The sequence below is a fragment of the Fimicolochytrium jonesii genome, assembly GCF_025526975.1.
Source record: "Fimicolochytrium jonesii strain JEL569 chromosome Unknown EV422scaffold_34, whole genome shotgun sequence".
NCBI classification, from domain to species: domain Eukaryota; kingdom Fungi; phylum Chytridiomycota; class Chytridiomycetes; order Spizellomycetales; family Powellomycetaceae; genus Fimicolochytrium; species Fimicolochytrium jonesii.
Genome location: NW_026515701.1, coordinates 21,427 through 45,571, shown reverse-complemented (window position 1 = coordinate 45,571; position 24,145 = coordinate 21,427). Strand labels below are relative to the sequence as shown.

The following is a 24,145-nucleotide window of genomic DNA, read 5'->3' as shown; positions in this document are numbered from 1 at the left end:
ATGATGATCATCTTCTCAATCATAAATAGTCATAGATCTACTCATGTATGCAAATAGTGGGTGGAGGCAGATTCGAACAGGATCTATTTCGTAAAGTCACCCGTAAGGAGCTCGCAACCCGTCTCAGTCACGAGAAGCGTCTCCTCGAATTGTGCGGATCGCTTCCCGTCCTTTGTGACGGCCGTCCAACTGTCTGGCCACTGCTCGTCGTGCCATGTCCCTTCCGAGATCATGGGCTCGATCGTGAACTGATAAATAAACCGAGAGGAGGGTCAGAAGCCGGAAGTTTCCGAGTGGGCAACGCGCACAAGTCAACACGGGTAATCATACCGTATGTCCAGGCTTCATGACTCCCACAGCCTTGTTTTTGGCATAATGTGGCACGTTCGGGGTAGTGTGGAAGTATCGGTGGATTCCATGACCGCAGTAGGCACGGACGACGGAGAAGCCTTCGGCCTGAGCAACCTTTTGGATGATGTTGCCCATGTCACGGTAGAGCACGCCAGGCTTCACTGTTGTTCGTAAAATATTGGGTGAGACGAAATGGTGACAGCGATAACTTTGCCCATGCGGATATGGAGACTCCCCACTCACCAGCAGCAATAGCCTTATCTAAACACGCTCTCGTGTTAGCAACGAGCTGTCGTCCCCTGTCATCCACATTGCCGACACAGTAGGTCTCGTTCAAATCGCCATGGAACCCATCGTACATGCAGGACACATCCAAGTTGACGATATCTCCATCCTGAATTTCGTACCGGTCCGGGATACCGTGGCAAATCACTTCGTTGACGGATGTGCAGCACGATTTGGGGAAGCCATAGTAGTTGAGAGGAGAGGGATATGCTCCTCGTTCTGGGAACAAAGGCATAAGCAAGGTGATGGAAGACTTAACGTAACCTTCCACACCTACCAATGCAAGCCTCGTGCACAACACGGTCGATTTCGTCCGTCGTTGCTCCAACCTTGACTGCCTTTCTACCCTCGTTGAGAACTTCCCTCGATATCTGCAGCGGGTGTATTGGTGTCAGAGCCAATGCAGAGTATCTCCGTCATGCCTGATCTCCAACATGTCCCAGGAGGTTGAGAAGGCTCACCCTGCAAGCAACCCGCATCTTCTCGATCTCGTCAGGGGTCAGAACTTCTATTTGCGTGCTCCCTTTGAGCGCCAGCTCACTCCAAGGTTTCCCATCGGCTGCATAGTCCGGTTTCGGGATATTGTCGGGAACTGAGCGGGTCGGCGACAGCGGGTAGACAGGGCGCATTTTCCCGGTGTAGCGGAAAGACGGCCATGGATTGAAGACATTCACCGCTACGGAATATCAGAGAGGTTAGAAGCATTCACACAAGTCCTCGGGCGCTAGAGTTTAGATGACTTACTCCCATTAGATACGGCAGCTGCGGCCGTTTGGTGGATGGCTTTATGGGTTCCCCAACTCGCCTTGAAGCAGTCCTGACTGCAGAAGTGAGAGCCGTCGACGATGTTGAGCTTCATACATGTCGGGCAGCGCAACTTGGAGGGGCTTCCACAGGCCGTACAGACTTTGCTGTCGCTTGTCATCGTATATAGGTGGTGTCTGCGGTTGGTTTGGGTTGTTTGGGTTTCTCACTATTTGGGAACTTCAACTTCGGCTTTCCCCCCGCGTTTGGCCTTCCACTTCCACCAGGGCATTCTGCAACATCAGCGAAAAACTTCGGAAAGATGGAAAGCGAATACGGACCACCTTCCTCAACAAACACCCTGCAGAGCGGTGGGGATAACGCTGAAGGGCAGGGACAGCAAACCAATTTTCGCGGCGGTTGGAACGGGCGAGGCAGAGGGAACAATCGCGGAGGATGGCGCGGAGGGAACAACCGTGGTGGGCAAGCAAATCGGTACTACAAGCAGCAGGATACCGTTGGAGGCGAAGGGTGGCACCAGCAACCAGAAAAGGACGCAGCTAGTGGAAGGGGGAGGGGCCGTGGCGGCTGGAGAGGGCAGCAAGATGGCTCGAACAAGGTAATGTCGGTACCCGCATGTGAGCTGTCCATACCCGTTGACTGAGTATGGTCACAATGATTATAGCGCCGCAGAACGGATCAGTGGAACTCCCATTCACAAAACAACGGCGGGGGATACGGGGCTAATCACAATAGAACTCCACGATGGAAAGGCGAGAAGGGAATCACTATCACCGATTCTGATGGGGAGGAGGGGTTTTACAAGAAGTCCTTCACAGAGGACCCTTGGGCGGCACTGATTGCTTGATTACGAACCACCGCCATAAGGAGCGCCGTAGGTCAATTACACCGTCATGAGTAGAACTCAAGTGAATCAAATCATCAGCGGGCTTGTGTAATCGGCGGACATCGAAAATATCTATTCCTCCTTGTTCTCCTTTTCGGCCCCATCCTCCTCGTCGGCATCCATATCCGGACCATCCAAACCAATCGCTGGCGAATTCCCCCCTCCCGTCTCTTTCCCGGCTCTTCCCGCTCTCTTCGCCTTACGACGTTTTAAAGCCCTCTTGAGCTCCTTCATAGCTGCGACAAGAACCGGCACCGAAATTGGGACAAATAGTGGCATATATACCGCGTATTTGTGCTCGTCTGGAAAGTAAAGCATCGCGAGCATGGTGGGATCGAAGAACGCCTTTGAGGCGAGGACGGTGGCTTTTTTGGAGTGCTGCAAGGCCAGGGTATACTCGGATGGTGTATGAGATTGGGAGAGGGTTTTATGCGCTTCACGTAGAGATTGGAGAGCTTGAACGACCTGCGAACGGGTAGCGAGCTTTAGAATGTCTACAATACTCAAGTGAGGCATCAATGAGAGAGCCCCACTTTACCTGCGACTGAATGTCGTCGAGGACCACCATACTCTCTAACCGCTCGATCAGGTTGGAGAGCGAGTTCAAAGTGTCGATGGCATCCACCATGTTTTGCACTGTCCGCCATCGCACCAAGCGGCCATGCTCCCACTGAGTCAAACCCGTCAAAGGCGCTGATGCGTACACGATGGACGAGATCTCAGGCTGGAAATTTGCGCAAGTCAGGGCATAATCTCTTCAGGTTGCATAATGTCGGTGAACCTACCAGAACTGAGTCGGCGTTCGGTATCCTCACTTTCTTGACGCCAAGCAAGTCACGAAGGTGCGCGACCGCTACCTCCATGAATGGGTGCAACGAGGTTGCATTCAGGTGGATGCGCGAGCCCTTTCCGCGGACCTCCGGGTTCTGAATGACAACACCTCCCCAACGAGGCATGAGGAAGGCGTTTGTCGAAAGGGGTTCGCCTACGATATCGATTAGGAGTGCGGCATAGATTTGAAGGACAGGCCACCTCTTACCATTATCTTTCACAAGCTGCAAAGGCGACTGCTCGAGAGACGGGATGTACAAGATATGATTCAACGGAGGTGCCGTGGACACCACGGAAGCTACAGAGCAGACGAATGAGCGGAATAGGCATGCCATATGTTACAGCAAGAATGTGCCCACCCAGAGTCCATTCCGCGGAGTTGATAAATCTAGGCAGAACGCTGGGCTTCAGAATATGTAGCTTCCGCCCATCTTTCTCCACAATCTCTGGTGTGACTGGCAATGTCGCATAGTTCTGAATTTGCGAATGAACGTCGAAGTCTGATATGTCGGACAATGCATCGAACAGCGGATCGATGTACGCTGTAACCAGGAATGTGTAAGACTGTGTTCTGGACTGGTATGCCATCCACCAACGCCGCGTGGGGAACTAACCATTTACAGCATCCTGGATGTCCCAACTGACTAAGAAGTCGGATGGATTCGCGACTAACAGACTAAATGTCACTTGATACTGAGCGGCGTATTTCATTGTTCGCATATTATCCCACTCGGCCTAGTGAGTTTCATATGGTGCCCTTGCTGAGTAAACGTCGGCGCGGTAGGACTTCGGAGCACTTTAGCACTTACATGAAAAGTGGACGATCGGCTGGTAGGACTTGACATTTGCTTATATGTCATTTGCTCGTCCGCAAAGAGGCCGCCTATCGTGGCCACTAGAGTACTCGTAGTCAAGGCTGACAACGGAAGACATCTCGCTGATTAGTTCGTTGACGATCTGAGCGGAAACTGCAAAGCGCCATACCATCATCGGTGCATTGGTCAAGGGTAATACGCGCCGTTCGATCTGCCTCAATTGAGATCTGACTCGTCTCCTGCGACTCCGTCTCTGACACGCATGAGACTATAACGATATATCCCTCGCCGGCAGAAGCTGGCGATGCGTCTACTTGTGGCTTCACAGAAAACGTGATAGAAACCTCTGGCTTGGCTGCCGGACCTTCGCCACCCGCGTCCGCGTCTGTTTCGTTTGCCACTTGAGCCCCCTCGTTGGCAACATCGCGGGCCCCATTCGGCTGGAATACGCTATATAACTTGTCTAGCTGCTCCGTCACGTCCTTTGCGATGGCTTCCACGTTTCGCCTCTTGCTGGAGTCGGATGCATATGGATGCTCTTGGAACTTGAGAGCTATGTTTATGTTGAAAGCTAGTCGTAGAGCCTATTTGATGACACATAGCCTCCGTTATGTTGGTGCGAGTAGTGTAATGCTGACGCCGTGGGAATATGTGCTCTCGAGTCCGAGGCCGTCGTCTCCAACAAGTATGCACCTCCGCCATCGTCTTCCTATATCTACCTCTGGTAACACCCAAGCTTTTATTTTTTTCACCGGAAGCGGCGCCCTGTGGACCTCCGTTGTCTTCCACCAGATCGGGGTACCCAGGAGGAACGTCGCGAGAATACACAGCACGACCTGCAGTCGGGTCCTGTCTGACCGCCAAGATGACACCGTAATGCCGACGGAAAGGAACTTCAGTTGTGCGTTTCTCGCAAGGACACTTCAAACAATGCGCTCTTACCAAGGTCAGCCTTGCTCGTAACGGTGCGCATAATGACATCCGACTACAGGTATGCTGAGGTTGAAAAGCGAGAAAGACACCGTTTTACACGTGCCGTACAGTATCCTACTCAGTCCTACTGGTTTACGGGGAGTTGGAACCAACTCACAATTTCCCAGGCTCTCCTTTTTCCCTCTGGACCCATTCCTTTTCTACACAGCACTGCAGTTATGGCGAACCGCACAGAACACACAGGAGCTTCGGCCGACGCCCTTGAAGGCGACGAGTATCTGAATGACTTTGTTGCTGGCGACAGCGACGAGGAAGAAGTCGCGCCGGCAGACCTTGAGGACGACGGGGAGCAGGACACCACACCTGTGAGCCGCAAAAGGAAGGCTTCAGAGGAACCACTGGAGGAGAAGGACACAACAACAGCAGCGGAAGAGACTGCTCCGAAGAAGAAGAAGAAGGACCATAAAGACAGACCAAAGAAGCAAAAGAAGGATTGGAGCTTGGACCCAAGAAAGGTGTTGGAGGAAGAAGGCATTCCTCTAAAGGACTGTCGGAAGTTCGAGAAAACGGGAGACGAGCACTTTGCCGAGTTCATCAGGGATTATTGTACGTTCGTTTTGTCAGTCGGAGCTCACCGGGCCACCCCCGTGCATGGAGCTCACCCGTTTCTCCAAACGTCTAGTATTTGCAAAATCAGCAGCAAAACTTTTCACACAAGACCCCAAGATCGCCGTAGGATCTCCCGCAGTAATAGTGCTTTCTGCCTCTGCCATCAGGGCGGTGAACGTTGCACGGCTCATGCGTAAAGTGGGAGAATGCAAAGTCGCGAAGCTGTTTGCCAAACATCTGAAGTTGAAAGACCAAGTGGATGCACTTTCGAAAGATAGATTCCCTATCGCAGTCGGTACGCCAAACCGAGTGTTGAAGCTGATTGAGGATGGTAGGTCAAAAGCGAGGGCTGTTCAATCTGACGAGCTCAACTGACTCGTCGCCGATTTCTCATCCAGGCGCTCTCAAGCTGGACGATCTGAAGTATGTGATCGCTGACTCCACGTTCAAAGACCAGAAACAACGAGGCATATTCGACGTACCTGAGCTGAAAATGGACAATTTTACCCTTCTTCGCCACATCCGCGACAAAGCGGAATCTGCCGAGATATGCTTGTATTAGGGCGGAAGACCTATAGATTATTATAATAGATATATAGATATGTACAGGAAGATGGGCACTACTGGGCAAGAGTCGCCGACGGCGCTCGATTCGTAGCCGTTGGGACGTTTGAGAGTGGTGGCTTCGTGTGCACCTTCTTCCGATTTTGTGCGTCCTAACAAAATGTAAACAGCCAAACCATTGAAGTACAATTTGCCCGATTCAGCACTAACCTGATTTTGCAATGTTGTTTCAAGTATGTTGAATGTTGAACGGAGATCCTCCTGTAGGCGTGCTTGCTCTAGCTGGACATCGGAATCATTAGAAAATGGATGGAGTCCTGCGAGGAGAGAACCCGAAGACTCACCAGTAGCCGCTCTGGGTCATCATTTGACCCTGCCGTGGAATCTGCTGTTAAACCTGGCATGAATACGGGCCGGGAGAGGAGAATAGGGCGAACGAGAGGGTTTGTATCTGCATACGAGGATACAGGCTACGTAGAATGCAAGGTTGTTGAGAAAGTGAGTATGCCACGTACGAATGAAGGTGGTACCAACCCCTTCTTCAGGCTCGTCAAATATCCCAGCAAATGTGGCCTCGGCTGGCTTGGCTACCGATCGTGGTTGACCTTTCTTCATGTGGGCTAAATCGCAAGCAGTTCCATGAGCTTCAGACTCGCAAGATGATAGGATATGAAACCGCGGCGACTCTCACCATTCCACATGCGAACTGTGTTATCCCATGACGCAGATACATACTGAAAAGGGCAAGAGGATGAGTGATGATTGAATTAGCACATTTTACAACAAAAGCCATGTGCTTGCCTGATTCCTCGCCGGGATGTGAATTACCCGCCTCACTTCATCCGTATGTCCTACGTTCTTCTGCACCAGCTCCCCCTTTTCCGGGTCAAACACCCGAATGGTTTTGTCTCTCATCCCGGCGACGATGCTTCCGTTGATCAGATCTACGCATAAGGCTGTCACGGGCGCATCGTTGTTTATGATTCGCGTGCAAGGAATCCCTTCGGCCGGCCATATACGAATCGTGCGATCTTCGGAGGCTGTAATCCAGTGCTGATACTTCCGGCACCATTTGACCTTGTGGGACCGGATTCATGAGCTTCGGCCCCTATGCAAACACAGAAAGCATTTGCTGCGAGCAGGCGAGGCTAGCATACCTGATTGACTTCAGCTTCATGTCCTTGCAATACGACTTGTAGCAGCATTTCTGAACCTTTCTGCGAGAACTTTCGGATGTACGCCAACTTATCGGCCGAAGCGTAGGCAAACTCGTTGCGCTCCGGCGCGTATTCGAGGTCCAGTATGATTCCATCAGCGGCTAGCTCTTCTTTGCCGAAGCCTTGTTGGGCATTGCGGAAGACGTCTCGCTTTTGGAAAACGCCGACGATGGGATTGTATTCCCAGATGCAAATCCGGCGATCGAAGCCTGCACTTAGCTATTGCGTTCTAGAGGTTCTAGAGATGTTTCAGGGATGAATGGCGCAGCTCTGTCGTTTAACTTACCAACCAGTGCGTTCCATCTCGCTGAAAGCACGCAAGCCCTGAGACGGCGTCCTTGTGGTCTTCCAATGTGTACTTTAGGGACATTCCCGCCACGCGGTTGGATACGGCCCCCTCTGCTATTAAGGTGCTTTCTACGCCATCCGCAAGCTCCTTTTCATTGTTTCTATTCGTGTTGGCGGCGCTGGGATCATTGGCATCCGCAGCAAAACGAACATTCTCCTCGTTGTAGCCCCAGATATCTGTATCGCAAACTCAAATCAGGAACGTTTTCCACAAAGTGCAACTCGAGACGTATTTTCGTGAACTTACGGATCTTCGCATCCTCGTACCCCGAGATCAGCATATCTAAGTCTTCATAATACAACAAGGACATCACCCCAGGTTTATGACTGCTTCGTTCTTTCTCAGGATTATTCGTGGCACCGGCAGACCCACTTCTCCGTTTCAGACTCCCCGAAGCGCTCTCAAACTCATCCATATGTCGGCGATGCTCCTTCAGCGCCCTATCGCCAGAATTGGTCTCGAATTCCTTTTTCCGTAATGTTCGGCGTGCGGCCTTGGAGAGTGACAGTAGAGTTGCTTTGGAACTGCCGTCGGTCTGCGAGTCTCCGCGCTCCCACATGTGGAGTTTTGCTGCGATTCGTTTATGCATCGCGGCTTGCTTTTTGCGACGCTCTTCTGGGCGTCTGGCGAAAGTGTAGAGCATCGGTTCCTCCTCTTTCTGATCTTCACTGGGAAGAATCAAGGTCTCCTGGCTGCATGTTGAGGAAAGCTGAGTTTTGAGCCCTAATAAAAGACGGCTTTCTCATGGGCTCCCATATGCCCTTCGCTCTCACCTGTACATGAACGTATTCAGTTGTAACCTTTCCCACTTTCTAATGACGCCATCATCCCCGCCACTGAAGATCAGGAGTGGTTCCTTGGAAGCTGCAAATTTTGGTATGACCCTGTCAGCAGCATGTAAGCTGGGTCTCCGCAAAATCGCAGAACTCACTGAAGGTCAAACACTCCACAACATCTGTATGCCCCGGTAACACGGTCAAAGCTGAAGACGGATTGAACTTCCAGACCACGATGCTCTTTCGGCTCGTTGCAGCCAGCACCTCATTGACCTCTGGAACGAATAATAGGTGCTTGTACGTCAAGCCTCCCATTTGATGTGGGGCGTTTTCGTCTCCTGTTCGTACAAAGTCCGACACCTATCATTGGGGGATGAGACGAGGCTGTTCAGTGGATAGCGGATGAGAGCGCGAACGACAGACGAGTATCATTCCGGCGAGATGACCCTTAACTCACATTGATGCCGCTCTTGGGATCGTAGATGATTGGCGCATGAGAGCTGGCGGTTATCCAAAGCGTTTGGGTGGGATTGACGTAGCAAAGCGACGTGACTGTATCGCTTTGATTGTCATCAGTCGACTCGTCGTGCTTAGGTTATTGATCAGTGTGATGCAAACCTCAAACCATCAAATCGCTGTAACAGGTTGCCATCGAGCGACCAAAGCTTGACTGAACAGTCAAACGATCCTGTGATTAGCCTAGAAGGTGGAAAGAACGAAGTTTCGGTTCATTAGCATTATTCCTCATGGGCGGCAACGAAAGACCCGGCCAATAGGATCTTACCAGCTGTTGTCCGGATCTTTTCCGTATATCATGCACGAGATGGCAGCGTCGTGCGCGTTCTGAAGCACGTAGGACACTCGCAATTTCAGATTTCCATGATGTGGAATATCGTAGATCACTAGTTTCCGATCATATCTATGGCCATACAAACCACATGTTAACCATTTCTCCGGAACGTGAGACTACAAATCCACACCATACCCGGCAGAATAGAACCGTCCTTCACACGAAACCAAGCAGCTCACAATGTCTACATGCTCCGCACAAGAAATTGCCTTCGGCTCGATTATGTCGGTCAACGGACCCGCGCCTCCCCCAGGCCCATGGTTCTCATCAAGGCTGACGAGATGGAATACCCGGACCTCTTTGTTACAACCGACCATGATTTGCTGACGGCGGGAGTTGTAGGCGAGGGAGTAGATTGGAGTGCCGGTCTGACAGGATTCAAAGAGGGTGAGTAGGGATTGGGCGTGAATATGCGAGCATATGCGTCTCACCTCAATCTTCTGAATCGGTCGCCCGTTCGCCCCCCATGCAATCAGAAGCCCGTCTATCGCGCATGAGAACAGGGTCTTGTACTCCTTGCTATTCCATTCTCGCGACATCAGCTTCTCGCCCGTAGCATGGAACTAAAGGAGATGCTGGCGTACCAATAGCAAAGCCCGGTAATCCATCCCGCGTGTTCCGCCAGTGTCTGCAATGGTTTTCCGGTCTCATCGAATACTCGAATCAAGGCATCTTGAAGGAAGGAAATGGGACATCAGATCGAATCGGCAGAATGAAACACAACTAAAGACTGGCCTACCTTCACCGCCTGAATAAATCTCCCTCCTGTTCGGATTGTATTGAAGACAGAGAATCGGCTTGGTGTGAGTCTCGCCGAAAGTTTGTCGATATTCCATGATGTAGTGACTGGCTGTCAACCAGCTCGCCGTCTGATACAATGATTAGAGACTGGCTCTTCTCGTTTACATCGAAGAGTATTATATAGTCTGAGCCTCACGCTCGGGCCATCTGTCAGGACCAAAGGAATGACAGCAGCATGCAGCGCGCTGTCGAATTTCCGAAGCGGCGAACTCCGATAGTTCCCAGCAGGTTGGCAATTTGATTTGAGATCGTTAAGCTGCTGCCGCCTGCCAACCGAAAATGAACGATCCGCAATCATAGTGGAAAAATTCTTAATGATTGGAGAAGTGAATTGAGCCACTTTTTCAGGGCACGTACAAAAGGAATTCCGGCTCGCCACAACAGCATGGCCGCCAGGCCAAACGCAATGAAACGAATGTTCATTATGCACCCATTTTCATTAAGTCAGAAAGTACAACTACCCGTCACTCCCCCATCCACCGCCACCACCCCCTCTCAATGAGCTTCCCCAGCAGTAGCCGCCAAAGGGCTATCATGATGAGCCAAATAGACATGTCCATCAGTGTGCCTCTCCCTCTCCTGCGGGATCCAGCTCACCGCGGGACACTGATCCACCGGCTTGGGCGTATACTGCGAGCGCATGGTGGTGAGCCAGTCACGGTCGTCGCCGATGGCGTTGTACCCAACCCGGGGTCTGAAGTCGCGCTCTCGTGTTTGGCGGCCTGGGTTGGCGTAGTCGGAGTGGTGTGTGCTCAGACCTTCGAATTTGGTGTCCGGGGCTTCGTAGCGTGGGATTTGGCGGTGGGACACTTCGACGGACTTGGGCTGGTAGTTCGTTTTGTCTACGGCCAAAAAAAAGGGGGTTGGTCAATAATCAAAAATGCAATGTTTGTCATAATTTCTTTCGACACTTACAAGTCGTCAAATCCTCAAAGTGCGATGGGTTGGGCACATATGCAGCCTTTTGCCTCGGGTCTTTTGGAGGAAGAGCCCATTGACGGAAACTGTCGTAATTGGTCGTGGTGCCTTCGAACTTCGCTGGGTTGGCGGAATATCCCGGGCGAGGAGCCTGCGCATGCATGCAAAACCCGGATCAGCAAACAATTCTCTGAGCCATACCATGCATTTGCAAAGGCAGCTTTCTTACAGGTAAGACGCGAGGCAACTGCCCACCGGTATAAGCAGCGGCATTAGTCGATCGAAAATCCCTGTCATGCGAGCAAGAAAATCAATAACAACGTCCTACTAAACTCATATCCATCTATCCCACACATACCTGTCCTCCCGGGTATCCACATGCTTAGCAGGTGGGTGCGCATCCACACGAGGATTAACCTTCCACGCCTTATAATCGTTATGATTGGTCGTCTCGTCTTCAAATTTCGTGGTCGGCTTCATATACTCCGGCGCCTTGTGGAAGTTGCGGGGCTGCACGTCGAAGGCCTTGTAGTCGCGGTTGCTGGTGGTCTCGCCGCTGAATTTGACTGGGGTGGATATTTCTCAATTGATTAGTGTCGATGGGGAAGAAGGGATGGATGGACTGTGGGGCTTACCTGGATTCTCGACGTAGACGGCCGGAGGCTTCTTGGACTGAGCCGGAGAGACGGCCCAGGCGGGGTAGTCACTTTTACTCGTCGTGCTATCCTCGAAACGGGCGTCGTTGCGTTGATAGGCGGGCTTTGGTACCTGCTCCAGGAGTCAATATCTGCATCGTATAAGTTCTATGATGCACTACATCGCTCAACCATACCGGGTGATGGGCCTCAACAGCATGGGGAACGAATTTGTCGCGACTGGAGAATTAAATGTCAACCCAAGTTCAAGAAATCACAAGCAATCTGAGCTTCAAACCTCACCTTTCAGTAGCACTCGAGAAAGGCCCCGCCTTCCAATCCAGCTGCTGCGGGTGAGCCTTTCCCCTCGTGCGTGGGCCAGATTGGAACTTCAAGTAATTATCTCCATACTCTGATCATCCCCAAATTGAATATAATGATTCAGGGGGTGCGCTGCCGACGCTAGATGAAAATATGGACATACCAGTATGAGCGTCCAAGTGGCAGTCACTGGTACGAACCGCCTTGCAGAGCTTATGCCGCCCGCAGGTGCATACTTCGCAGATGCACTGTTCTCCGTGGGGCATTGTGTTCTATGATGTAGTAATGGCTGTGGCAAATATGTTCCGCCTTGAAGTCGGACGGAAACAGAATGAAATCCGTCGAGGAGTACGTTTTCTCTGACGGCCCTGCCAAGCGGGCCTTTTGTTTGACTTGCTGACGTCGAACAGTCGGACATTTCACTGTTTCCGGTTGATTCCGACATGCTTAACTCACGCCTGTTTAAACTTAACCTCTATACATGACGAGTATAACCGCACGACAACATCTAAACCTAGGTCTATCTGTTGTCCAACCCATGCCCCTCGGCACTGTGTGGGGTTAACGAAAATAATGCTGTGGGTATTTTACGTGCACCGACTAATCCTGCACACGGGTGGAACACACACTAACTAACTACTTGTCTTGGTCCATTTTCGCAGAGACTGCACCGACATCATGGCCAGGCGTACTGGGTACTTTAACAGTGCTCATCGCGCGTTCCTATTCACAAGAGGTAACTCTTCTACTGCATATCGAATAGCAGCGCCGGCGAACACCCAGTCCGTCTACAATACCTTACAGCAAAGTAGGTATTGTATACAAACATCAGTTATATAACCCGTGTGGAAGGTAGTCCACATCACACGTCGCCCGACTGCCTCGCGTTATTCAAAACGCCCTCCTCTTTCAGTCTTTCTCCCCTAGCATACACTCGCTGTGCATGTCCTGTACCAGTGCAATCTGCACATCTTGTCACCAAGTAAGCAGCCCATTTTACTCAACTCAGGCACTGCGAGTGGTGTGGTGAGTGCCGTTGGCCATTTTTCGACAGCTCCATTCCTGCAACTAAGCTTGCGGCCAAGGATGTGTCCAAGGGGGAGATATTAGCCACCTCGGTTTTGGGACTCGCGCACAACAACCAGCTTGGGGTGTCGCGTGAATAGTGTCAGTTGCTGTCAAAGTGAAGGGGGGCCTGAGTCCCTTCATCCTCACTACTATCGCTATCCACGGCAAATTCGCATGATACAAAGATCGGCTCCTGTTCCCACTGATCACGGAATTCGTGAGGTTCGCTGGAACCTCGGCACTTCCGTAATACGGCCTGTCTGAACCTTTCGTTGAAAACCTCTTCGTCCGGAAACTGGTCGCGGAAATACGATCGATTGTCGCCGCGTTCGATCATGCGAGGTATGAGAAGGGGCATCCCGTGCTGGACGCCTGCTGATGTGTCGAACACGAATGCAAAGACTTCCTTTCCGTATGCGACCGGGGACCACGCCCAGAGATCAAGTTTTTTGTGGACCGTCTTTGCTAGCATTATTCCATTCTTGACGTCATACGCCGCATTAGATGCGCCGGCGGATAAGTGCAGATCAATGCGGTCTCGGTTCTCGTAAAACCATTTCTTCGCATACTGAACCGGGAGGACGTGAGCGCAATCAGATGCCTTAACAAAAACGTCGCCTGTCAACACGCAACACTGGTCTCTGAGCAGGCACTGGTCCCGCATGGTGGCCTGTGCATATCTCTCGGTTTCGCGCCTGAGAGAAGGAATGCCTCCCAACGAGGCCTCTTGGATCCTGGCAGAAAGCTCGGCAGGGGAAGGGGCGGTATCGACTTTCGGACGCTTGCTACTAGGGGACCCACTTTGTGATGTAGAGACAGATGGAGTTTTAGAAGAAGTAGTTGTCAAACTGAAATCGTCGGCAGTTGGATCTGGACACGCCGCCTCGCCAAGGGCTGGAGCCAGAAAAGGATTGCCCGGGACGTGAACTATGAAGCGGACTCTGGTTTCCCCGGTGTGTGATGAACTGGGAATGCTGGTAGGGAGGTGGCTTGCGAGTGAAATGCATGCCTGCCCCTGCACTATTAGTGACAGTTCGTGGGGCGTGGTGCTGAGGGTCGGGTAGAGGGACGTGATGATCAGTTTGAGTGTCCACAGAGGGGGGTGGGCGCCACATAAAAACTCGGAGATGGTGAAGCCGCCTGGTTTGTGAGCCTCCTCGGGGAGGTAAAAGCCTATCTTGACTCCCATTGGATGTGCGGGCCTCGCTGTCGTAAAGGAGTGTGTCACTGGGCCGTAGGTACTGGGGAAAAGAGGACTGGGAAGCTTTTCGTACGGGTTTTGGGTGAGAACGTCGAGAAAGGGAAAGGGAAGGAAGTCTGAGAGAAGGACGACGGGTGGGGGGGTCTTCCAGGAATAGGTTGGTTGTCAACATTTTGCTCCAAATAAATATGCGCCCTTCCTCACGTGACGCATCCCACTTCTGGACCTGCGGAGGCTGGTTGCCCACTTCAGAAAAGTTCGCTGCAGCGGCTTTCGTACGCCCTCTCGCGAGAAACGTTTTGAGGGCGACTCGGACACTCTGAAGACAGAGCTCGAGGACAATCGAAACGGCGACAGACAATATCTTACCGTAAGCACGGAGCCTGCTATGCGGACCACCTTCGCATAGTGTGCTGGCTACGGCACGACGAGGAGCATTCAGATTGTCGCTATTGCGCCCATTTGCGTTCAAAGGCAGTTGAGGCCGGTGGCAGGTAGGTTCTTTACTCTTAGACCGACACCGTGTATAGGATAGACATAGAGGCACATACCCATCGCCGCCTTAAACTGGGCAAATTAGAGGGTGCTTTCCTCCTCAGTCGACCATCGCTCGATGTTATGTTCCGACTTCTTCGCCCCTTCCTCCAACGATCCGTTGGGGCAGCATTGCGTCGTTCAAACATATGATAGTTGATGCTCCCAGGCTTGGCGAAAGACCAGGCAGCGCATTGTCCACTGATGCGGGGTGCCCTCTGATAACGAGAACAGTCCCTCGTGGCCCATTGCGTGCGCTTGGGGAAATGCACCTGATTCGCCACTCGTGCCAGTCGGTTGATCTGTTTCGTTTCCTTTGTCTCTGTCCGATTTCCTTCGTTTGGATGGGTGTTCCATAGATGGTATGATCCTGCTTCTCATTGCCCCGTCGTGGATTGCCTCTCCTCACCGCCTTCACTAAATAACGTTCCGAGAGTAGCCCTTTCTGGTCTAATCAAATCACTGGGACAGACATCATGAGCGAGCCGCTTTCCTGAGACCACCCTTTGCAGCAGTCAGTAGCAGTCATCGCGCTAGCTCTGTCTATCACATCCCTGGCGCGGAACACATAAGCGAGCCATGATTTCTCTGGCATCCTTTTGGAGCGGTCGTTACAAAGCTTCTGTCAACAAGGGGTTGATGGGCAGTTTGCCTCAGTGGCAAACGGCATAGATATCCTAACCTGGGTGTTTGTGGCAGAGACTGACTTGCTTCGGTCATTCGGTCTTAGGTGTAGCGATCGCAACAGCGATGAGGATCTGTTCTTGAATCCCATGCGCGGAGAGAGGAGTACTCACCCGCACATCGGACAGAGGAGGTTCTCGATGCATCTACCACAGCAATGTGCCAGTTCGAATCTGGGAAGAAGTGATCTCCGTTTTACAAGTTGAGTCCATGGCAAAGTGATGGACACCTGGTGGGAACAGCGTGGGCACAAAACTATTGGCGCCCCGACAGGACATGCATATGGAACCCGACCAGGTTGGGGGTTAACTGGTTTTCGAGTTCTGTTGATGTGAAACAACCCGAGAGTAAACCATGGCGGGTGGCCGCAGACAGTCATCGTAGCAGCCCAGCTCACTGTCCGCTTCTTCCAATCTTTAAAAGACTTAGGCTGCCCTCGGGTTGTGACTTCACGGGCGAGTGGGATGCTGCGTCGGGAGTGAAACCTCGACTTGTCTGAGCTTGGGCGAAAAGCGTGACGAAGGCAAGCGTCTCTCATCTCATGCAAAGTGCTCAACGTAGGACGCAAATGGAAAGCTCTCAGAGGACTCATGGCATATCGTTCATCCTATTATTCTTAATGTGTTCTAATCAGCTACTTAAACACACACACACGAAAGTCCATCTACGGCTGGAAGGGGAAGCGACCACTGCATCATGCACATCCCGCAGACTATGCGCAGCTCTGCGCCTTACCCCCCTCAGCCTGATTAACTACCGGATGATACGGCTCATACGGCTGCATCCCCACCGTCTCCGACATCGGCGGCCCCGCCCTGTTCATGAACAGCGCCAAACACGGCGTTATCGACAACAACACCGCCGCCGGCATCTCCATCGCAATCGCAAGCCCATACAGCACCTTCTCATCAAACATCCTCTGGGGGTTCTGGATGAACCAGTACGACGTGCCGACGCGAACGAGCAGGCAGATGCAGACGATGGCAAGGAATCGGCCGCCGGAGCGGTGCGCGGTATCGTAGGGCAGATTGGCGGTCGATGCTTGGATGGATGCACCACCCATGCATATGGTCGCCACCGCAATAACGGCAACCCCAATCAACCGATACGTCCGTGATGTATCCATATCCTCATGCGTCAATGGATCATTCGCCAACTTCAACCCACCCCAAATACTCAGCACCGCGCCGGCTGTGATGGCGATATGGAACCACCGCATGGCGCGTTCGGGGAGGGCGAAGGTGCTGCCGTGGTGTTGCAGACGGAGGAGGAGGGAGTCGAGCAGGCCGAGTGTGGTGTTTTGGAGGAGGAAGTAGCCGGCGGAGTAGAGGATTGAGTCGACAATGTAAACGGTCTTCTTGGTGGTGTTGAGGGTGCCGTCGGGGTTGAGGGAGGGCATGGTGTTGACTATTAGGCGGGTTATGAAGGCTGCTACGCGTACTGTTTTGGCGACGTGGAGAGATGCGTAAGTGAGATGTGAGGTTCGAGAATTATCCAGGAGCAGCGTTTCCAGAACTTACAGAAAAAGTAAGCAATCATCCATCCAATAGGCTTCAATTTTAGCACGGCAAAGTTCCTGATCGCCCACCCAAACAGAGCGGCATAGACGATGGAAAATGTCACCGCGAGCGGTACGCTGATGTCGTATCCAGATATGTTGAGACTCGACATGGTTGTGATCTTCTTTGATGGGGGTCAATTGATGTGTGACGGGGGTTGGAGAGCGACGCAGATATGGGGCTGAGATGATCAAAGACAGAACGTAGAGAAGAAACGGAGGGGGCACTAGAGACGGGCTAGAATATACTGTAAGACGAGGAAAAGCCTGCACGCACAACCCTTCTATTTATACATATTGCACAAAAGATCTCAACGCTGTGTCACAGATGCATGTGTATGTAGAACATTCCTGCGAAAACGCCCTGCGCAGGCGGCAGCGCTGCAGCGGAAGCGGAAATGCCAGTGGGCGTTCTCAGTTCGGTGCTTGGCGCGTTGCAGGTCCTTCACCGGTGTGTGCGCTGGGACGGACACATTCGAGGTATCATTCACGCCGCTCCTCCAAGCTCTGAGAGGTTGTATCGCTATCTCGCCAATAATGCCTGAGGATAAAAAAGAAAACATCTGGAGATGGGCTGGGAAGGGGGTATTATTGGCAGGGCTGGGGGTCCTCCGCATATTCCTGTGGAACTTGGCATTGGGCGAAGCAGGCTGGAGTGGGAGATACAGCTATAGTAGACGACCGTGGAGGAGTCCAGCGGCTGTGGACATGCCAAGTTGCTCTGCCAGAAAACCCGAAAACGAAATGCGCCGGAACTGGGCGCCGATCTTTGCCGCTCATCATTTCCGGCGGAAAGCAAAGCCACGCGTTCGTGCGCGAATCTTCGCATTTTCGAAAGTTCCACGATTCACATTGGCATTCGACACTTTCCGACATTCCCGTCGATGTGAAGTCGCAACGGGAAGGGATGTCTTTCTGCAGCGAAAACCGCCTCATTCGATGGTACTTTGTGGGCTTTGGCAGGTCTTGGATCAGCTAGGCGAAAGATCGAACTCGACTCCGGCGTCTACTGCGATATGAGCACCATAAGGGTTGCGTTCCCGATGAAAGTTGACACGCCCAAGCAGAAGTAACCTGCCAAGTGTGGCAGGAAGGGAGTCAGGAACCCTGTCGGGTACCGCTGCAGGTGCAATAGAAGCAATAAAATCTCCTAACAAATATTTCAAAAGAACCACATTCAAACTTCTCAAACTTTCTCAAACCGCCACACCAATTACAATCACCACACATCAGGTCCCCGCAACAGGTCCCCCCCCCCCCCCCGCCTCCCTTTCAGTATGTCCCTGTCCCACTCTGCCTATAGTCCTGAAATTAAACCAGGAATGTCCCGAGTCCTTAAAAGTTTCCACTACAGTCCCCGACCGCTATCAGCCACCGTTCTCAATTCCCGAGCATCCCCAACATGTCCCCTGAATCGCCTAACAAGCGCCAAGTATCGAAATCATGCACCTTTCTTTTTTGGCCTGAAGGCCTTCGTAATTCCCTTTTGGGGGGAGCAGAAGATAGCACCGGGAGGCCGTCGAACATGGCATGCACTCCTCCACCGTGGTGGAACAAAAGTCGAAAAAGTGCTGCATATCCGGTGCACGGATCTTGTCAACGTGGCGGAACAGTTGCATGACCGTGCAAAAGTTGGTCCATCCGTCGACATCCTGCGGCCGTACGTGAATGTTGCCCAATTCCAGAACGTAGTGGTATTGCCGGGCTAGCTCCGGGTAGACATCGAAGAACGAGCGCGAAGTTGGGTTCGTCAATATGACATGGATGCCGACATTTTCAGATCTCCTGAGGTCCGGGCCGTCGTCGTAATGATTCTGTTCCACTCGAAGATAGGTTTGGCTCTCCCACAACAATACTGTCCGCTGCTGTTGCCGACGCTCTATCAAATAAGCTCCCTCCACAGCGTCCTCGACTCCTCGTGTCCGGAAGTGGCGCAGCAGCCAGACCGCTGGACATAAAGGCTCGACGCGTTCCCGTCTCTTGCTTATTCTTCTTCACGATCCGTACAATCGCGGTGGATTGATCGCTAAATCTGCACGCAAACATACGCAATCACGAAACGACAGTCTCTCGTTCATATGGTAAGTGACGGCTGGCTAGAAACTCGTTGTCTACTTTGGAGGACGGGCTTATGCTTGAGATCCAAAACGGCGCGTAACCTTCTATCGTGTCACTGTAGATCTAACCCACGACACCCTCATCCACACCGGTCTCCAAAGTATGCGATCCCACTCATTTCGCAACCAGCAAAACGATCCGTTCTCGAACAAGGTCCTTCCCGATCCGGAACGGGATGTACGGTACGCCCCTCCACGCTTCAAACTACCCTCAAGGGTAAGTGTCCCAGAACCGCGCGCGAATCAGACGCAGTTGCAAAAAGAAGTGAAGGTCTTTGGGAGTACGCCCTCCTGTTATGGACGGCGGGGCTACCCTGGGCAAGAGTCTCCTGTCGCAGCGGGCTACTTGTCTGGTTGGAGGTAGCCTGTCGCAGATGCTATCCAACCTGCTGCCCAACTTCACAATACTATATGAACTTGGCCGTCCTGCTTGCAAAGCTCCGCAAGGTGCTGGGAGTACGCCTTCCTGTCATGTACGGCGGGGCTACCCTGGGCAAGAGTCTCCTGTCGCAGCGGGCTACTTGTCTGGTTGGAGGTAGCCTGTCTCAGATGCTATCCAACCCGCAGGACGTGCGGCTTTGTGATGCCTTCACAGAGGTTCATATAGTGTTTTCCATTATTTTCATCCTCATAGTCGTCGGGAAACATTATACTGACTACTCTCTTTCTCCTTTTCTTTCCCGTTTTTGGTGTTACTATACATCTTCCTGCCACTGCCATCTTTGGCGCAAACACGGATGCGAGGATCGGACCAGCGAATGTATGCAAACAGATTAAAGTTGACTCAAGGTTCCTTAGGTGGAAGGCTATGGTGGTAGGTTATACCCGGGAGCTGTGATTATCGAGCCAGGGTTACTAAGTTTCTTCGTTCTCCATCCGTAGACATTCTTAGGGATTCTGACGGCCTCAACTAATGCCAACGCCTCGCGAATACCTTTCCCGAGAAACCAATGCATGCTGGTGAAGATAAGCCTTTCGGCGTTCGCTTTGCGCCGGGACTCCTCCGCTCCTTCCAGATCGCCTCACCCCGTTCCCTGGAGAGCTACTCACCTACACCCTCCCCATCCTGTTTTTGTATGGCCATGCTCTTTTCATGAATACACATCTACCTTGTGTTGAGCAATAAATTCATACTTCCATACGTCTAAGACTCATGCGAATCTGCCGAATGACATATTATAAACTTGAATCAACACCTGGAATCTTCACAGTGGTCTGCTATCACATTTGCGCACGAGTAAATGGTCCCCCACTATAAGCACCTGCATCCAATACTAAAACCTTCATCAGGATCTTAAGCAGTGCATTCATGGGCCCTTCCCAGTTCGGCGGGACATGTCCATGGATTCACGGCGTTTGGAGATAGATGGTCACCGAGCTCGCTAAGGAAACTGTATATCTAGAACCCCGAGACGCCCATGGGAAGTTTCCCATGGGATGCCCGCACCTTCTTTGGACAGCGAATCTAGCCACCATCCAGCGCCTTCTAAGATATGGAGCTATGCGATTTCTCGCGGGCTTCAAGCAAGCTGGCGCTGTTCACCTATCCGCCGGTTCTCCCGCCGCTTTTAATTGTTTATGAATGAGGTGGGCAACGAGTTTATGCAGGGTCCCCTTTCCGAACGCGTGATGCCTTTCGAGCTCGCGGTTGGCCGACCGTCGTCTTGATTGACTTAAGCCAGATGAACTCTCCTCAAGAGGCGCACATCGTTCATGTCATCGGGACCACGGTATTGTGATTTCCAAAAAATATATGAGCTCTGTTCCTCAGTGGGAGCAGTGGGGTTCATTCATTTCAATGTGTTGGGAGATCTTGGAGGCAGAACTGGATCAGGAACGCCCCTGTCATGAAGTGACGCAGCAAGGATGTCAAGAACTTTGACGGCTATGAAGTTCAAGTTCCTGGGCCAGATGTGTGCGATGCACATATCTCAGCAGTTGGGCCGACGCTTCATCTCGCATTCTTCCCGACTCGTCTTCGTAACCATCCTTCAGCCAGTTCAAAGAGTTTACCGGCAGAACTGCGCCGCTCCGCGAGCCTGCACCAAGTCTTCTAGGTTTGCATGAATTACTGGCGGCTCAAACACAGCTGGGTCGGCGATACTCGTACTCAAAGTTAGGTTTCGCACAGTTAGGTGGTGCTTCACGCATAGAGGCTAAAACACCAGTGTTCTCGAGGATTCCTTATTCCGGCTCTCACGCTCAACGACTTCTGAACCCGCTTCTGGAATCGCCATCACTTGACCTGCAAGTACTCAGCTTCTTTCTTTTGTCCTGTTATGCGCTCGTGGACTCGGAATGCTCTGAACTTTCCTGACGGTTGCTGTCAGGATGTGGCGCAGCGGTCTTTACCCCGATTTGTGACACAATCCACACCGCCTTTCCTGCATAGAAAGGGCCATGTCACAGGGTAGGCCAGGGTTAGGGTCATGTATAAGGACACTTCTTTTGAGCGGTCCTTCCCTCCGCTGACGCCGTCTTCTTGAAACGAACTTGCTATCTCAAGCCTGCATGCACCAAGCACACTCGTGAATATTTTTGATATAACCCCATGGTGCGCAGTTTTCTTACGGCCCTCAGCATGGAGCACTTGACCACGCATGCTGACTTGATTTCCATGCTGGGGAGAAACTTTTCGGGAGTCCCGCGATCCCCTTCGCCAGTACTGCCGAAACGTCGAAGGGATCCCGTGATTGGGTGTTTTTGGCAGCCTTTTGACAGGATGACAGTGGCGACAGTGCTCACGCGTCGCAATCATCAAGTTTGCGCAGCGGCGGAGTTTGGCTAAATGCATACACAGCACATACAGTACCACAATTGTCCATGTCCATATTCACAGAACCCGTGGGGTTCGAACATGGGGGATGGTAGTTGAGCAGCTGCCTGGCGACGCGACTGCGCAAACGTCCATATGTGAGCGCTGAGTTTTACGTCGATGTGAGGACAAGGAAGCGAATCATTCAATGGTTGAAGTTGAAACCTATTGATTTAAACCTATTGATCTAGACAAAGCGGAAAAGGTGACTTTCGCCCGAAGCCAACTGTTCTCCAAGGTTTGCAAAACACGCCGAGGGAAAGCACTCGGGGATGAACTATTTGACGCTAAGAGATACTGCCAGATGAACGGGACGCGCCATCACCCTACCGGGAGGATGTCACTGACAATGTTTCAAGGCCAAAACGGAGTATACGAAGACTCTTCCATTTCTCGTCTCGCCTCTGAAACGAAATAATGCTGTGACCGGCGGATGGAACCGGAGAATACTGGGGGAAGCCCGGTCGCCATATGCATTTTATTGGCTCCGGTGCTCCTGGGAGGGACATTTGGACGTTGAGAAGCAACCAACCAGAAAGGGAACATTGGTGTACTCACTGGTTTATGGTCCGTCTCAAAGTCCACATGCACATAGGCCCTTTCGACTTGAGACAATCTTTCCAAAGCCACCTGTAGCGCCTCGCTGACATTGTGTGCTTCCCACAATGGAGTGGCAGGCTCCATAACGACGTCGACTTCCACGATTAGCTTCGGCCCTGAGTAATACGCTCGACACGTGTCGATCTTCTGTATCCTTTCGTCAAAGGTGAGTGCCTTGTAAATGAGGAAGCGGATGTAAGAGTTGGAAGCCGAAACACCGGCCAACAGTTGAAATTGCTCTGCGAGAGGACGAGAATAGAAGATTAATCTTAGCAATACCAATTGTCGACGATATCTGAGAAATTGTGGACCATACCATATGCGGTTTTGCTCCATGAAGCCAGAATCGCAATGCTTATCACGATAGCCCCAGCGGGATCGATCCACCATTTCAACTTTCCGCCGCCGACGTTGGTAAGAATACCGAAAGCGTTTACGAACAAGTCGTTACGGTGATCCTCCCAAAGCATCCGGATTTGCGAGTCGCTGTTTCGCAACGAAAAACAGTACAAGAACAGCGCGAACTTGACTGCAAATGCGATTCCAACTGAAATAACGGACGGAATGTTGATAGTGAGGACATCTTCTCCGCTATGACTTAGTATCGTGCGCAAAGACTCAACCTTTAAATTCAATGTTAGCAGTGTATAAATGCTTTGGCTCCAAATGTAAATCGCCGGAAAACTTACCACCAAGACCACCGAAACAGTCGCCATCAAACATGCGTAAACGATGTTTCCGATGGTCTCCATCCTCGCCTTTCCACTAGGAAACTTCTCAATGTCCCACTTGACGCTCGTTTTATGAGCCAGATTCAAGATCAGATTGCTGAAAGGATCGAAGATCGAATCTGCCATGGTCGCAAAAAGTGACATAGATCCCGACGAAATAGCGGCGTAGAGTTGCAGGATGGATAGGAGGATATTTGCCACAAAAGATCCTTTGATTGCTATCGCAGCCGCCAGTCCTTTTGACGCATTTTCTTTGTCTCCTGCTGCTGTTCCCTCTTTCTCCGGTTCCGCCAAGAACCGCCGGATCTCGTCGTTTTGCTCGCGATAGAAATTAGCAACATGGTCCTTGCGCCCCCGCTTCCGGTTGCGGAGGAGACTGTCTAGGTCCTGGTCCGAAACGACCCGGGAGGCAAGATAGAAAGGATCTCGTCCGTCGGCGTTGTCGGGTATAGCGATAACACGTTCCGGCGTCGTCGCTGGACCCTCGTTGACGTGGCGGTAGGGACCTGTCGAGGAGCACGTCGTATCTATCTCTGCCAGCTCGATCATTGTGAGAACTCTACACACTCCAACGGGTTTCGTTGTTTGTCACATTGTGATGTTATGTGCGCTTTTGAGGGTTACCGTTTGACTCGAGATCTCTTTTGTAAGGTTTTAAGCTCTGGTCATGTGAGTTGTGGTTGTTGCACCATGGATAACAAACCGACAACAACCGCGTAACTTGTCGCAGGCTTTGTCGCCACTTGTCGGCGCGCCGGCTCTTACCTAAGTTGCCTGGGAGCGCACGACCCTCATATAGAAGCCCGTACCCACCCTTTCAGAAGCACCTCTTGATCTTCCTCACAATCCTCCGCCGTTCAGTTTCCACCGCCTTCAGCATGCCACGTTACCCCGCGACTTCAGTAATCAAAAAAGTGCTGGGCGGATCTGA

General features: G+C 51.8%; 8 protein-coding genes across 8 annotated transcripts; 1 reads left to right on the top strand and 7 right to left on the bottom strand.

Moving 5' to 3' along the window:
* Positions 1–83: 83 nt before the first annotated feature.
* Positions 84–1,561, bottom strand: EV422DRAFT_551601 (peptidase M24, structural domain-containing protein; the record flags this gene model as incomplete). The annotated part of the gene is made up of 6 exons (XM_053071846.1): positions 84–248; positions 331–512; positions 595–855; positions 914–1,007; positions 1,098–1,312; positions 1,381–1,561. The coding sequence occupies 6 exons, from the start codon at positions 1,559–1,561 to the stop codon at positions 84–86; spliced, it is 1,098 nt and encodes a 365-aa protein (XP_052921644.1).
* Positions 1,562–2,359: 798 nt separating this feature from the next.
* On the bottom strand, positions 2,360–4,778 carry EV422DRAFT_500941 (phosphatidylinositol-glycan biosynthesis class S protein-domain-containing protein; the record flags this gene model as incomplete). Its single annotated transcript, XM_053068162.1, has 7 exons — positions 2,360–2,752; positions 2,826–3,011; positions 3,073–3,272; positions 3,327–3,416; positions 3,478–3,660; positions 3,733–3,853; positions 4,617–4,778. Coding segments are annotated over 7 exons (1,335 nt in total), but the record flags the coding sequence as incomplete, so codon positions are not given.
* Positions 4,779–5,084: 306 nt separating this feature from the next.
* On the top strand, positions 5,085–6,037 carry EV422DRAFT_571432 (U3-containing 90S pre-ribosomal complex subunit-domain containing protein; the record flags this gene model as incomplete). The annotated part of the gene is made up of 3 exons (XM_053072993.1): positions 5,085–5,472; positions 5,549–5,806; positions 5,874–6,037. The coding sequence occupies 3 exons, from the start codon at positions 5,085–5,087 to the stop codon at positions 6,035–6,037; spliced, it is 810 nt and encodes a 269-aa protein (XP_052921642.1).
* Positions 6,038–6,095: 58 nt separating this feature from the next.
* EV422DRAFT_571431 (WD40-repeat-containing domain protein) lies at positions 6,096–10,067 on the bottom strand (the record flags this gene model as incomplete). The annotated part of the gene is made up of 18 exons (XM_053072992.1): positions 6,096–6,191; positions 6,250–6,321; positions 6,384–6,490; positions 6,555–6,659; positions 6,731–6,773; positions 6,868–7,116; positions 7,197–7,475; positions 7,543–7,781; positions 7,852–8,297; positions 8,385–8,469; positions 8,537–8,741; positions 8,839–8,933; positions 9,007–9,080; positions 9,166–9,300; positions 9,367–9,599; positions 9,663–9,750; positions 9,816–9,903; positions 9,971–10,067. 18 exons carry the CDS (start codon positions 10,065–10,067, stop codon positions 6,096–6,098), a joined length of 2,736 nt encoding a protein of 911 aa, XP_052921641.1.
* A 325-nt stretch (positions 10,068–10,392) lies between these two features.
* On the bottom strand, positions 10,393–12,283 carry EV422DRAFT_544456 (uncharacterized protein). The gene is made up of 8 exons (XM_053071392.1): positions 12,070–12,283; positions 11,889–11,997; positions 11,783–11,825; positions 11,586–11,718; positions 11,309–11,516; positions 11,180–11,240; positions 10,948–11,101; positions 10,393–10,874 (listed from the first exon to the last, which is right to left on the bottom strand). Exons 1-8 carry the CDS (start codon positions 12,170–12,172, stop codon positions 10,528–10,530), a joined length of 1,158 nt encoding a protein of 385 aa, XP_052921640.1. The 5' UTR covers positions 12,173–12,283; the 3' UTR covers positions 10,393–10,527.
* A 415-nt stretch (positions 12,284–12,698) lies between these two features.
* Positions 12,699–14,282, bottom strand: EV422DRAFT_544455 (uncharacterized protein). The gene has a single exon (XM_053071391.1). The coding sequence runs from the start codon at positions 14,161–14,163 to the stop codon at positions 13,075–13,077; it is 1,089 nt and encodes a 362-aa protein (XP_052921639.1). The 5' UTR covers positions 14,164–14,282; the 3' UTR covers positions 12,699–13,074.
* A 1,534-nt stretch (positions 14,283–15,816) lies between these two features.
* EV422DRAFT_544452 (uncharacterized protein) lies at positions 15,817–17,268 on the bottom strand. The gene is made up of 2 exons (XM_053071390.1): positions 16,990–17,268; positions 15,817–16,920 (listed from the first exon to the last, which is right to left on the bottom strand). The coding sequence occupies exon 2, from the start codon at positions 16,790–16,792 to the stop codon at positions 16,106–16,108; it is 687 nt and encodes a 228-aa protein (XP_052921638.1). The 5' UTR covers positions 16,793–16,920; positions 16,990–17,268; the 3' UTR covers positions 15,817–16,105.
* Positions 17,269–21,988: 4,720 nt separating this feature from the next.
* On the bottom strand, positions 21,989–23,901 carry EV422DRAFT_544437 (CDF manganese transporter). Its single transcript, XM_053071389.1, has 4 exons — positions 23,173–23,901; positions 22,800–23,106; positions 22,442–22,722; positions 21,989–22,379 (listed from the first exon to the last, which is right to left on the bottom strand). Exons 1-4 carry the CDS (start codon positions 23,761–23,763, stop codon positions 22,362–22,364), a joined length of 1,197 nt encoding a protein of 398 aa, XP_052921637.1. The 5' UTR covers positions 23,764–23,901; the 3' UTR covers positions 21,989–22,361.
* Positions 23,902–24,145: the final 244 nt, after the last annotated feature.

Bases quoted from the DNA above. Each gene is read 5' to 3' on its own strand.
- EV422DRAFT_544456 (XM_053071392.1), bottom strand. From the start codon at position 12,172: ATGCCCCACGGAGAACAGTGCATCTGCGAAGTATGCACCTGCGGGCGG. The intron at 11,241-11,308 runs GTATGTGTGGGA...CTCGCATGACAG, and splicing joins GTGGATACCCGGGAGGACAG to GGATTTTCGATCGACTAATG. The intron at 11,102-11,179 runs GTAAGAAAGCTG...ATGCATGCGCAG, and splicing joins AGTTGCCTCGCGTCTTACCT to GCTCCTCGCCCGGGATATTC.
- EV422DRAFT_544455 (XM_053071391.1), bottom strand. From the start codon at position 14,163: ATGGGAGTCAAGATAGGCTTTTACCTCCCCGAGGAGGCTCACAAACCA.
- EV422DRAFT_544452 (XM_053071390.1), bottom strand. From the start codon at position 16,792: ATGCCCTCCCTCAACCCCGACGGCACCCTCAACACCACCAAGAAGACC.
- EV422DRAFT_544437 (XM_053071389.1), bottom strand. From the start codon at position 23,763: ATGATCGAGCTGGCAGAGATAGATACGACGTGCTCCTCGACAGGTCCC. The intron at 23,107-23,172 runs GTAAGTTTTCCG...TTGAATTTAAAG, and splicing joins CTGTTTCGGTGGTCTTGGTG to GTTGAGTCTTTGCGCACGAT. The intron at 22,723-22,799 runs GTATGGTCCACA...GTCCTCTCGCAG, and splicing joins ATGGAGCAAAACCGCATATG to AGCAATTTCAACTGTTGGCC.